At 45.0% G+C, this 14241-nt stretch overlaps 1 protein-coding gene across 6 annotated transcripts in view; it reads left to right on the top strand.

Moving 5' to 3' along the window:
* The window catches only part of LOC146816667 (adhesion G protein-coupled receptor F5-like), a 531046-nt gene that overhangs the window by 293588 nt on the left and 223217 nt on the right, over window positions 1–14241 (top strand). For all 6 annotated transcript variants that reach the window (XR_014962931.1, XM_085610566.1, XM_085610564.1 and 3 more), the window contains exons 8-9: window positions 659–804; window positions 1873–2088. Coding sequence is in view for 5 of the 6 variants with exons in the window: in XM_085610566.1 (XP_085466692.1) it covers window positions 659–804; window positions 1873–2088 (362 nt within the window). In the remaining variant the exon portion in view is untranslated. The remainder of the gene's footprint in view (window positions 1–658; window positions 805–1872; window positions 2089–14241) is intronic.

Below are 14241 nucleotides of genomic sequence, written 5' to 3'. Positions count from 1 at the left end.
GAAGCTGCTCTCATGTGTGAGGGTAACTTCAGAATTGCAACCCAGCAACGCGCCTGGGTTGGCGAGAGCCGGCACAGACTCCTGGTCTATCCTAGAGTGCAAATCGAGGCGCTCGGGCCAATCCTGAAGGTGCTCTCATGTGTGAGAGTAACTTCAGAAGTGCAACCCAGCAATGCACCTGGGTTGGAGAGAGCCGGCACAGACTCCTGGTCTATGCTAGAGTGCAAATCGAGGCGCTCAGGCCAATCCTGAAGCTGGTCTCATGTGTGAGAGTAACTTCAGAAGTGCAACCCAGCAACGCACCTGGGTTGGCGAGATCCAGCACAGACTCCTGGTCTATCCTAGAGTGCAAATTGAGGTGCTCAGGCCAATCCTGAAGCTGCTCTCGTGTGAGGGTAACTTCAGAATTGGCCTCAGGGCAGGCTGGGAACCTGTGCCTTCAGAAGAGGAGGGGAGCGGATGAACACGACACAATGGTGGAGAGCAGCAGATCTGTTATTTTTTATTTTTTATTTTTTACATTTGTCTCCCTCGTCCCCCTTTCCAGTCCCTCCTTGACCCCACCCACCGCCGCCTCTTTTTCCTGGCACGAGCCGCGCCTGAGTAGGGGCTGCTTCAGAAGTGTCACTCAGTAATGCTGATCCCTTCCTCTCTTTAGACCCGGAAGCATCATCGTCGATTACGTTGTTGTGGCCAGGAATGTCACAGACAGGAACCTCACACTAGAAAACCTGAAGATGGTTGACTACTTAGGTGCACGAAGCGTGCCGGTGGATCCAAATGGTTTTAATACCGTTATTAATGGTAAGCTGTGGAGCGATTGCAAAAGCTTTACCTCTCTCACTACTTTCTACTGTGTTCATTTAATACCATATTCTAACGATACAAGTTAATGGTGGACGATGTAATCAAACTTGCATTAATCCGCGAATACAAAGTCGGCTGTTTTTATTTTCTGTTGGGAAAAATCAATTGGCCTTCATTTGAGAGTCGCCCTGTTTGAGGAGGGTACGTCATCCTGTTACTGATGCTAGTGGGTAGTATTTACCAGGTGTGGTATTACCCAGTGGCTGCTGGCACAGGTGAGAGTGGTGCAGCAGAGCGGTGGAACGGAGCGGTGGAGTAGTGGGATGGGGCGGGAACAATGCAGGGTGGGGAGAGTCAACAGATGACGGGATAGGTAAAATCGAATAAATAAATAAAACAACTTCTCTTGCGCTCACCGTATCCTACCCCGCCTCACCATTCTTGCCTGTGCCGGCCGCCACTGGCATTACCTCTCAATTCCAAGTGGCACACTTCAAAATAAGGCATTGTATGGTAAAACCACACATTTTCCACCGCTCCAATCTGCATAAACATGTAATGGTGGGGGCTTCCCAATAAAGAGTCCACCAGGTGTTAGTTTGATAAACTTCTACTGAAGAAAAAGTTTAGTGTTTTTCTTTACTTGTAATCTCGATTCGTGTGCAAGCCCTGTTGGCACATGACACCGGATTATCTATGGTAGTGGGTAAATTACGTGTTCCCATAATGGCGTTCTCAAAGGATGAGTTGGTGGGGGAAACCATATTGAACTATAGCAGTATCTCAGTTAACCTCATGCAGCATCTATGAGATTTAGCTTTGTCCCATAGTCGCCTAGCTTCAGTATTGTATGTTATCCCTTAGCTCTTAACATATGGATTGTCTTATTTAACTTCATTTAATTTTATGACTAAATTACAATAGATTAACTTGAAAGTGATGTGGTTGTATGTTTGTGGGATACAATTGTATTCCAAGACAGGATAAAAGGACATGTTTTACGTGTCTGATCATATTGGAAGATTCCACTGATGCATTATCCTGTTATTGTCATGCTTCTTTCAGATAAAACAACTTTTACAGCCCTCCCAGAGATAATATATCAAGGAGATACAGTTACTCTCACATGTAAAACAACATCACGTTCTACCGCTGTGACTTGGTCACAGGAGGAAACCGACATTGCTGCAGGTGGACGTAGACTGGTTTCTTCCAGCATTTCCAGTGATGGAACTTCAGTATCAACTCTGACGATATCTCAGATCGACTTCTCCGATGGTGGTATGTTTACGTCATCTGACTCCCTGCTCCTAATGAATGATGAATGTGTTTTAAAAGGGGCTTATGCAAATGCCTGCTTGCCGCAATGGTGGGCAATCGAACTGAACTGCTTTGCAAGTAAAGCTTAGATTTTTTGCTGTCAGATAACATGAGCCTCTTAAGAAGGTCCAACCACCCACCCCCACACAAAGACAGCAGAATGCATCCGGGGCTATCAAAGTGATGGTCTTGCAATGTGCTGGTCAAGACATCACACATGACATCACTGATGGCATCTCAAGAGAGCTAGACAATGGCATTGCTGATTGTTGATGACATCATTGATGATATCACACTTAGAAACACTACTGCTTTTTATGATTGCGCATGGTTTGCCTCCAGTAATGTGCGATGTAAAGGGAGTGCGAAAGAAGAAGGCACTAAAATATGGATTAGGACAACATGCTCTACCTTCATGACACTAAAAATGGCCCCATACTATGCATGGTGAGGCTGGGTGAATGGTTTTAGACCAAAAAGTGTGCTTGAAAGATGTCCTCCTTGCATAACGTTTATCAGGCACAAATGGAGTCCAGGTGCATCAGATGCACGTCCAGGATAATTTTAACTTAAAGTATTGCCTTTTCCAGCAGATGGCAGTGCTGCGGGCACTGTTCTGTGTTTACAGTTTCATGATGCAAGTAAATCAAAATTGATCTTTAGACGAGTTGCCTCCATTTTAGAAAACATATTTACCTATCTGCTCTCAAATGTTTGAAATCCTTAAAGACAAACTTGTAGAAATCCACAATATGGCCACATGTATGGCAGGTTTTAGCAGTCACAAACGGAGGGTCGGGCATGTACTCACCCTATTTTGTAAGTCAGTAACCTATTACCGCCTCGTGAAATATGGTTTGCGATTCGGTATTAGGAAGGGGCGGTCAAGGCCATCCCTTCCTAAAAGTGAGTCGCAGGGGGATGTATGAATGTTTTGTGACCAGAATACGGTGGCAAGAAATTTGCAGTGTACCGCCTACTTCAAGTAGGTGATAAGCCAGTCAAGTCAAGTCAAACAAGCTTCATTCGAATTCATATGTGAATCATAAAAACACTAGAAATATATTCGCAAAAAATGTATTATAAAAGCATAAATAATCCACTTGAAAAAATCTGTATCAATATTAATAAAATACACATGAAATTGCAATACAAATTAATTAAATACAGGTTTCCTTTCTTCCGCTAGCTCCCACAGTAAATAAAATATTACAATATTTGTGTAATTAGGAGATGTTGTCTAAAAGATGTTATGTTCTGGGGGATCTCAAAGTAAAAAACTCCCCTGCTTCACTTTTTCCATACCTCTTTCTTATTGCATTAGTTCCTTTAATAAAATTTCAAACAGAAAAAACAGATGTCAACAGAATCCAGAGAGAGTAGAAACCTAAGACCTTATATATGAGACCCAGGACAATGAGCTCTCAATAGAGGTAACACAAATTTGGCACTCAACGCTTTATACAGGGCACAAAACAGGACAAAGTGCTTTGTTTTGTCCTTGCTTAAAATTATTTATTTTATTTTTTATATTGTTATTTTTTTTACGGAGTTTTATATTGCGCAAACTTGACCCAAATCGAGTATCAGAGTGCTTTACATAGCACCAGTTGCGTTACATGAGGACACATTCATTTTTTTTTTTTGTTCGGCATGGGGAGATTAAGTGATTTGCCCAGAATCACATGACGTTCAGCGTCATTGCCGAGACTCTAACCCAGTTCCCCAGATTCAAGGTCGACTGCCCTAGCTGTTAGGCCAACTCCTCTCCCCAATATATGGGCAAAATAAGAGATTGTTTGCCCAACCACATTGCTGTGGAATGGCTACCAAAAAGTGCACCAAAGACAGATGGAGCCTCGTCAAACAAATTGCGGGTTCATAAGGGACATGAGACAACATTGAGGTTGGGTAGTCAACTCAGTCAAATGTCTCGAGGAGCTCTGCTGATTCAGTGTCTGCAAACACTGTGAACTCGCCCTTGTGCCATATGCTGTTTTAATAATAATTTATGCTTGTTTGGGCATATTTAACAGATTGTAGAAAAAATCAATTGCATCCAATTCCTGGAGTGTACGTTTCAAATAACAAAGCCAAGGAATGGAATAGGCATCGGATAACAGAAGACAGTCTGATATAATGGATCTTATAAAATCTAATTCTGGAAAAAGTCAGATCTTCGCCCATAACAACATAGGGGCAAGGCTATGTTTGTCCTCAATATGTCCGAAACCTAGTTCATATTAGCAAAAGGACATTGATAAACCTTTAAGTACCATCAAAAGTCTTCGAGTTAAGGTATTCTTTACTACCTGGAGCTTAGAGCAGTTACTATAGCCCAAAACCCCTGCCCCATAAGATGCAATCACAAGACATTTAACTTCATACAGAGTGAATATCTGTTGAACTGGTTTCTGTCCCTTGTGGGACGAAAAGCGAAAGAGGGCTCTTAGCGTTACTAAATAGTCTCAGGAAAACTGGGAGTTGGAAAAAAAAGTCCCAGGTAAGAAAAGCTTTGTACTTTTTCAACCACCATCCCCTGTACCATAAATGGTTTGGACTTAGTTCTCTTGGATCCACATCCCAAAATTTCAGATTTTTTATAATTCACTTTTAGATCCAGGGACTCATAAAACCTTCAAAGGCATTGAGGGATTTCTGTAAAGTGTTTGCTGTCGTAAAAATTATAACAGCGGCATCCACGTATAATTGTGTGGAGATGGAATCACTATCGATTTTAGGACAATCAAGATTGTCCATCAGCAAATGTACCTCTAAGCCACTTTTGTAAATAAGAAATAGGAGGGGGGCCAAGATGCAAACTTGCTGAACCCCTTTTGTTAACAATATAGGATTTGTTTTCTTACCATTAGGGCAATACCGTAGCCTCAGTATGGTATCAGAGTGCAACCTTGGTAACTAAAGGTTCCTCCACTCTCATATCACTCATTATATCTCACAATTTGTCCCGATTCATGGTATCAAATGCACTAGATAAATCCATGATGGCAAGATTTAAAGAGCTCTTCATGGACTTAGTATACTTACAATCGGGGACAAATTGAGGCATTGCTCTATGATACCCATGCCTCACCGAAAACCGTACTGAACTTATGACAACATATGATTGGCATATGCTCAATCTTCTAGCACCCTTCCTAAGACCTTTACACTAGAATCGATGAATATCGGTCTATATTAGCCTAGGTCATCCTTGTCCCCCTTTTCAGGTCGAGCCCTGCAAGACCTGTTGTAATATCTTCTGTGCGCTTTTGACCCGCCCACCAATTGCCATTGGTTAGTATCTGTGGCATTCAGAAATGATAGCCTGTTATTGGTGTTTGTCCATGTTTGTCCCTCCTTTCTGTGTGTTCCCACCCCATGGCGATTTCACTAATGGTTTGTCTTTGTCGGCCAATGCTCCTTCACACCCCAGGATGGCCCCTCCTCCAGTCTGTTCATATGTTTTTAAATTTTTATATATATAAAACACAAACTTATAGAGCAGGTAGTTCCGCTCATGTCCTTGTTGCAGCCGCACCACTCCAGTCTTGTATTCAAAAGTTCGCTCCTCCAGCTCAGGCTTTTGCTTTAACCTGTGCGCTCTCGGTCTCAAAGGCCCCGAGTGAACGAAGAGGCTCGTATAGCGCCGCAACACAGGCCTTTGGGCGCTCGCTGTCCGTAGACCTTAAGGCAGGAAATTGGTCCCAGCTACTGGGGCAGTCTCAGCCACTGCTCGACTGCTATAAACTGCCTTTTCCCAGGATCTCTGTTTCTCTTCAAGTTCTTCTGTCTGATCGGCCTCCCCCTTGTTTTTACATCTAGTGATGTCGCTTGAACATGCTCTTTTGCCTGGGTACTGCACTGCTGGCTGTGTTCTTCTGCCACCCCCCCCAAATTCAGTTTGCCTTCCACACACATTAGGACTGGAGCAAACTAACTCAAACGTGGAGAATATCCGATGATTTACATCCCATTGCAGGAACAATGGGCTGCTTTTTAATATCCTTTGTTATACTGAGGCAGAAAGTAGGCAAAATCGGTTTGATTTGTTTCACCTATTTAATTTTCGGTTTTCTTTGCAGGAGTTCGGTGTCTTCTTTTAGTGCCGCCACTTGGCTCCATCGCCTTTATCCCCAGCTGCTGTGATACCTCTGTTTAGCCTTAACTGAACCCATTCAACTCTTCGTATCCTTTTCCTTCACGCCTAAGAAAACACCGCACATGCTTCATCCGCCCTACACTACCTTCTTCGTCATCACCTTCTTCGTCCCTGAAACACGAACACTAACGAGACCGGAGCCCCACAAGTGCCTTAGCGAAGCGCATCACTGTGATCGTGGGGATGTGGCGGGCTGGAATAACAGACGAGGAGGCCAGATATAGTGGGCTATAGTGCGTTTCTTTAATATACACAAGTTCCAGTATAGGGTTGAGAGTCACGGGTAACGGGGTGATGGTTCTCGTCTCGGTCGTCGTTGTCGGGGTTTCTGGTACGCTTCCCGCTCTTGGCACTCTTCGGCGGTGGTAGACCGGGGTAGGTGTTCCTCGGAGGACCGAAAGAAAAACAAACAGAGGAGCCGTCAGTCCTGCAGGGATTCTGCGGAAGATACCGTCCCCGAGACCCACAATGTGATGAAGAGGAAACGGACCGTGAGGGGGGGGGGAAAGAAATGGGTCGAGGAGGAAAAAGGACAAGACTGAGGGTGCTCGGAAAGGGTTTGTGAGAAATAGGACTTATAGTGTCAACAGTGCTGTATAGTATTTACAAGGGGGTTGGACGTGACTGTAGAAGTGAGGGAGTCTATATACAAGGAGGCTTCTATGGTTTTACACAGCGTACCTAGCGAGCTAGAATATGGGGGAAGGTACTCACACGCTCCGCCGTAACTCTCCTTTGAGTTACGGCCGCTCTTCAGCTACCTCCGGAGGACTCCACCAGTCTTCCGACCATTCCTCGAGGTCCCCACTTCCGTCTTCTCCTTCCTCCGTATCGCCAGTCGAGAGTTCCTGCCACGATCTTCCGACTCCTTCGTTCTTCTCAATTCCGTCTTTTCTGTGGTCGTCCACCGGGGAGGGGGAGGGACTTCCGGGGTACCGGTCGAATCCTTCCGGTCTGTCGTCACATCGGATTGGACCCTGTAAGAGAGAGAGGGGCGGGGTCGTCGTTGTCACGGACTCTTTGGAGATCATATCGTTTGGCGTGTCCGGGAAGGGAGAACTCCGTAAAGGAGGTAATCCGGGTGGTACACGGGAGGGTTTAGGGTTCGGGGAAAAGGGTCCCTCACAATCACTTTCATCTCTTGACCAATTTCTTTTAATTTTTCTTCGCATTCAAACAAATGTATCATGTTTTAGGGCGCCCCCAATCCTAGTTTCCCCTTCTCTAGTTCCACCTCCCTCCACCTACTCGTTATCTCCAGTGTCTCTGTTAGTCTCGCTCTCCACTAAATCGTTCATCTACTTTCCTCCCACATCACTCTTCCCCGGTCCTTCCTCTCCCCTCAATCCAGTTTCCCAAGTTCCTCCCCCACCCTTCTTATCCTTTCACCCTTTCTCTGGCCTCCTATTGTTCCCTTCTCGTTTCTCATTTTACAATGAATGAGTCAACTAGTTTGCGCTATGGGGAGTAAAGTTTGAGCAACGTTTATTAATCACAGAAAGGCATGGTATTTCCATACCTTGCCATAAGTTTATATCTATTAACAACATTAGGTGCGTTATTCCCAGTTTCCAATCAAATCAAACTTCGCGAGAGATCACATCGTAAAGTGTCATTAAAAATATGTAGCATTCTTTCCTGAAAAGGCTCAAACCAAATATGTCCATTCCTGAAACCTGCCTCTTCAAAGCTTTCCAAAACAGCTGGAGTGAAAGGAAACACATTTCAGAAGTATACCATAATATTTCGCATCGGTGGCCAATTTCAAATTTTTTGACAAATTTCAAGCAAATAGTTATGTGGAAGGCAGGTAAACAAATGAATTAGCCTAAACATTTCTGGAGCTTTACAAACGGCGCCCCCCCCCCCCCAAAAAAAAAAACTCTGTAATGTTAGTGTTTTGCTCACCAGGCCTCTCTTATCATTACCCAAAAACTATTACATTCTGAGCAGTGAGTAAAGTGAGTTGAGCAACTAGTTAAGTGAACTATGTGCATACCAAATGTTATAAAAAGACTTGCAGAGCTACTAAAAAATGCCTGCTTAAATTGTGCACATCTCTCTCTCATTTTTTCACTCTACACAGTGTAGCGTGTTATCCATGTAGGCAGGCGCTTCAGCGCCCCACATAAGGAAAGCAAGCGCTTTATAAATATTACAATACAATATTTTGCTCCCATGCCCACTAGCCCCTCCCGGTCTACAACACATTTAATTGTAAACCGCAGTTTCTACACCAAGATACCTGCAACTTACCACCATCTTCCCTATTTAACGGCATGTCGACATCCAAAGCAAATCAGCAGTTCTCTACGTTTCAAACATGGAGTGTTTGCAAACCTGGAATAGTGAGTACTCCGGAATTACTGAGTGCTCCATCTTTAAAAAAACCAGCTCCTGCATTGGCTCAAAGGCATCAGATGTTTACATAGAAGTAGGTTGAGATATAATTGGTAACATATTGTATTATTATTGGATTTAAATAGCAAAAGGCTTTGAAGCACTGTAGGGCAAATCGGTGGCAACTTCCCATGCCATACAAATGCCACTCCATTCAGTGCCACTCTACTCCATGCTGCCCACTCCACACCACTCATCCCACTCAATGCCACACCACTCACTGCCACTCTACTCAATACTGCCACTCCACACCACACCACTCATCCCACTCAATGCCACTCCACTTATTTCACACAACTCCACTCAACACCACTTCACATAACTCAACTCCACGCCACTCCAATCAAGGCCGCTCCACTCAATGCCGCTCCACTCCATGCCACTCCACTCTGCTCCATTGCACTCAGTGCTACTCCACTCCATCCCACTCCACTAAACTTCATGCCACTCTACTCAATGCCACTCCACTACATTCTTTGCCACGCCACACAGAGCTCCACTCTATGCCACTCCGCTCAGTGCCACTCCGCTCAGTGCCACTCCGCTCAGTGCCACTCCGCTCAGTGCCACTCCGCTCAGTGCCACTCCGCTCAGTGCCACTCCGCTCAGTGCCACTCCAATCCGCCACTCCACTCTGCCACTCCCCTCTGCCACTCCCCTCTGCCACTCCCCTCCACGATACTCCACTCAATGCCAATCCACTCAATGCCAATCCACTCAATGCCACTCCACTCAATGCCACTCCACTCAATGCCACTCCACTCAATGCCACTCCACTCAATGCCACTCCACTCAATGCCACTCCACTCAATGCCACTCCACTCAATGCCACTCCACTCAATGCCACTCCACTCAATGCCACTCCACTCAATGCCACTCCACTCAATGCCACTCCACTCAATGCCACTCCACTCAATGCCACTCCACTCAATGCCACTCCACTCAATGCCACTCCACTCAATGCCACTCCACTCAATGCCACTCCACTCAATGCCACTCCACTCAATGCCACTCCACTCAATGCCACTCCACTCAATGCCACTCCACTCAATGCCACTCCACTCAATGCCACTCCACTCTCTGCCACTCCACTGAATGTCACTCCACTCCAACAAAGCCAATAGATCTTACAAAGGTGAGATCTATTGGCTTTGCCAATGCTTGTTGAAAACTGGTACCATTATTGACTCACTCAATTAGGCCGGCATAGGTGCAACAATAGCAGCGCTGATGACATTTGTTAGTAGTGGGACCAAAAGACTAATATTGTACTTAAGCAAATCTAAGGGTACCCCATCCGGACCCAGGGCTTTAGGGCTGATACCCTGGTTATTAGCATATTGAAAAGCTAGTCATGGAGACCCGTTCACCTTTGTGAATGGTAGCAAAAACATTTTTTTTTTTTTTAGAACAGGCAGTGGCCCCATGGACACTGCCTGTTCTTGAAAATGAAACGTTTTATTGTTCTTTATGAAACGCATCCTGTTCTCCTTTAAGAATGGGCTGCATTAAGAAAAAAAAAAAACAAGTTGCTTTTATTTAAAAGCAAACCCAGTCCTAGCGGTCTGCTGTCCCCAGCAGGCCTCCATCCCTGTGTCTTTAGCGATTACCAATGGATCGTAAACGGCTACGTACCTCTTGAATTTTGATGAGGTAGGTCAATTGCAACCCCATTGGGAATCGCAAACTGTGTCTGAGACACATTGAAGCATCCCATTTTGCGTGTTTGTAATTGCGAGTTGCAAAAGTTTCAATTAGACGCTAACAAAATGTTTCCGTTGTAAATGTAGCCCTACATCCCTCAGCATAAAAGGAGCTGGGTCGTCTAAAGGGCATGCCACATACTACCTCTGAAGCAGTCTATTAGCTCTCCTTTGGGATTTTAAAGCTACTTTTATGGTATTGATGAAGCACGCAAATTATAATTTTATGTTTGTCATAACCACGCTAATTGGGCCTGCACTCTCCGATATCATTGCTTCCAGAAGTGTGCAAAGTTGTGGTGCTCTTCTTCCACAAACACTGTAAAAGTTTTCCTAAAAACCGAGTAGGTTTCAGTAAATGTCCAATGCATGTTTTCAAAAGGATTCAAAGTCCAAAACCAGTTTTTTGGGTTAAAAGAATATTCAGATTGACTTTGCCTTATTTTTCTTTTTTGTAATATTGTGCACCCATGCTCCTAAGTACAATGTCAAAAGCAACCTGTAGGCTATTGACCCATTTAAATTCATTTATATCCAGAAGTTGATGGAGAAAGGCTAATTGAAATACTGCCCATAAACAATGATGTTTCAAAATGATGTAATGTTGATCTATACTTATGTGCTGTAACAGAAAAAAACTAACTCTCTGCGTCGTTCAGATCAAATGTCAGACATCGATTATTTTGCAATAAGTCCAGCCTTTTTGACATGGCATTGATGGCATGAGGGATGAGCTTATCCCTGCAGGACAAATGCCCTTTGTATAGCCAGAAACCACCCTGGCTTTTGAATAGTGCTCAGAGAGGGCTTGTGGTCACTGCCTTCCCCTCCTCTTTGACCTGGCAGTCTGTAATATCTTTGAGGCGTAATTGGTCGCTGATCTTTTACATGCCTTTGCACACAATGGCTTTATTCGCCTATGGAATTGTAAATGTACACTTGGTATCATTTCTTATGGGTGCATAGATTTAAAATGTTCTCTAATTCGCAGAACCTAGAAGTAGCACACATGAAAAACCGAGCCAGTTGCAGCTTTCCAGGCACACTACTGAGTGAGTCGAGATTGTTTGTCAAAGCTGCTATTTCCAGATTCTGTATCTGTACTCAATGAATTGTTATGAACTTCGACAATGAGGCCCAATGAGCAAATTCACATTTTATCAGTGTTTTATTTGTTCCGCCTCCTGAAAAATATTTTTCCTCTGTGGAGAAACACATTACCTTACAGCTCCTCCAACTCTGGGGGTCGTCTAGTCCGCTTTCCCACTGAAAGGTGAATTTCTCCACCCCTTTGCTGAAGTGAAACTCTGACACAATCGACGGTGGCAAAGGGTAGGCTAGAGGTTTGCTGAGGCCAACAAACTCGCGGGTTTGTTGGTTTTTCTCAAATTTTCAATGCAAACCACACAAACGTCTGCCCTCTGGGTCCGGTTTAAGACTCCATAATTCTACATGATTATTGCATAGAATTACAAAGCAGTAAAATCATTTATGCCCGACAGGTGTCCTATTGTGTATAGTTGGCGGCTTAAATAGTAATTTAGGTCTGTAAACCTAGGCATACGGCTGTAAGTGGCTTTGTGAGCTGGGCCCAAAGTCTCTTGAAGTTCGATAGACTTCCCGTCTCTTGGACAGCATACATTCCACCCATTGGATGAGGTGGTGTTCACCACCTCATCCAAAGCTGTTGGCCTCCTCTACCACTCTCTTTCTCTATATATTAATTGGAAAAACCAAAGGTTAAAGCAACGTTATAGTTGGGGGCAGAAGTAGCTGTAATTTGCACCCCCACCATGCACTGCTTATGACCTCGCATATGACCTTATTCATGACATGATCTATGACATTACTTATCAACCCCATGGCAGGTGGCTGGCTGCAGGGCCTGGCCTCTGCCCAGGCCTTGTGGCCTCCCCCCAAAGGCAGCCAACTTGGTGGGTGGCAATGTAGCCTTCCTCCCCTGCTCTATTTCTGCCCGAGAACCCTATCCCCCAGGGCCCACCACATTTCTTTTTAGAGAGCGGGTACATGTTCCCCCGGGCCATATTTGGCCCTGGGGACACCATCTTCCGGGGGCCAGGCTTACTGTAATTGTGGAAGAGGCAAGCAGCCCCCTCCCCATGCCAATATCTGGCCCCAGGGACCCCATCTCCTGGGGTCTGGCCATATTTATAAGTGAGAAGGGGCACGTAGCCTCCCTCCCTGGGCCAATATTGGCCCTGGAATCCAATCCCCCAGGGCCTAATCTTTTAATTATACGGGAGGGGGGCCATGCAGTCCCCCTTCCTGGACTGAGTTTGGTCCTCGTAACCCCATCTCCCCAAGCATTGCCATTGTCTGAAGGCAGAAGTAGGCACGCAGCCCCCCTCCCTTGGCCAATATAGGCCTTGGGGACCTTATCCCCCGTGGCCTGGCCGCTTCAGTGCATGAATTCTTACAGGCGTACCCCAGGTGATGGATGTCCCAGAGGACGAAAGTTGCCTGGGGGGGGCGGGCACTTGTGCATCTCCACAATATTAATTTGAATATTAAATCTACACATTACAGGGTACAGGCGGAACATGCAAGAGTGGGAAAAGTGTCGAAGTTGAAAGAGAAGCAAAGTACTTGAGTGCCGCCCCCTCTTCTCCCCCACAATATTTAACAATTTCCGCCTCCGCCCGGACCTGGCCGACCCAGGGGACTTTGTTGTTTTGCCACGGATTGGCGGGTCCACTGCGAGTTTGCTGCATAATTTTCTTTAAAGAAAACAAGTTTGGCCCCTGGCCGGACTCTGTTGGACTCAACCACCAGGACTGGGAGTTTTCCTACCCCGACCCCTTTTGTTGTTTTTTGAATTTAGGTTGAGACTCTGACTCAGTCCCGATCCCCCGGGGCCTAGCCATTAGTTTGCTTTGTGGCCCAGGGGGAAGCCTCAGGGCCCGTGGGCCCTGCCGGTTCCCCGACTCCTGTGGAAGCCAGCAAGCAGTCCTGCTGTGACGGTAAACACGCTGCAGAGCTTAGGATGGGAGCCGGTAATGGAGGTTATCACGTGTGGTGTGTTGCAGGACTTGAGTTACACAGACCCACTTGGGATGTACTTTGGTGCAACATTGCAGTGAAGCGGCAACTCACTTGAGCAAAACAAAGGAACTACACGAACCACGAGGCCACGGGGTGGCCACGCACAGAAGGGCGGGAACTGTGAGGTATAATTAGTTGCCTGTAAATTGTCGGCTTTTCATGAGCAACCAGCAAGCCTGCTTAACCCATTACTAAGTGCTTTTCAGCACGAAACGCGCCGGGTTTGGGGCTTTTGATTTGAGGCTACTTATTCTGTAACAACACCGCAACCTCCATTAAAAAGTGTGGTGATACTTACTCCTGTGTGGGCCTTTCCATGTCGGGCGACTTTTGGATATATATCTATATATATATATATATATATATATATATATATATATATATATATATATATATATATATATATATATATTCACTGAAAAAACCATAGGTTTCAGACATGTTATAGTTAGCGGAAATTTTACTGATAAAAAACCAATGAAATTCCCCCGTTATAGTTAGTGCAGGCAACTATAACTCACGCGACCGCAATCCTCTGCTGATGCTAATACTGTATTTAGACACTTATTTGCCCATGTCTTCTTCCATAAATTTTTAGCTATACATATATTACAAATATTTTTTTTCATAAAGACACATATGTCATCAGCAGAAGATTGCGGTCCCGTGAGTTATAGTTGCCTGCACTAACTATAACGGGGGAATTTCATTGGTTTTTTATCAGTAAAATTTCCGCTAACTATAACATGTCTGAAACCTATGGTTTTTTCAGTGAATTTGTACGGT

The sequence above is a fragment of the Triturus cristatus genome, chromosome 6 (genome assembly GCF_964204655.1).
Source record: "Triturus cristatus chromosome 6, aTriCri1.1, whole genome shotgun sequence".
NCBI classification, from domain to species: Eukaryota; Metazoa; Chordata; class Amphibia; order Caudata; family Salamandridae; genus Triturus; species Triturus cristatus.
Note: the sequence above shows the minus strand (reverse complement) of the source record. Positions and strands in the feature narration are given on the sequence as shown.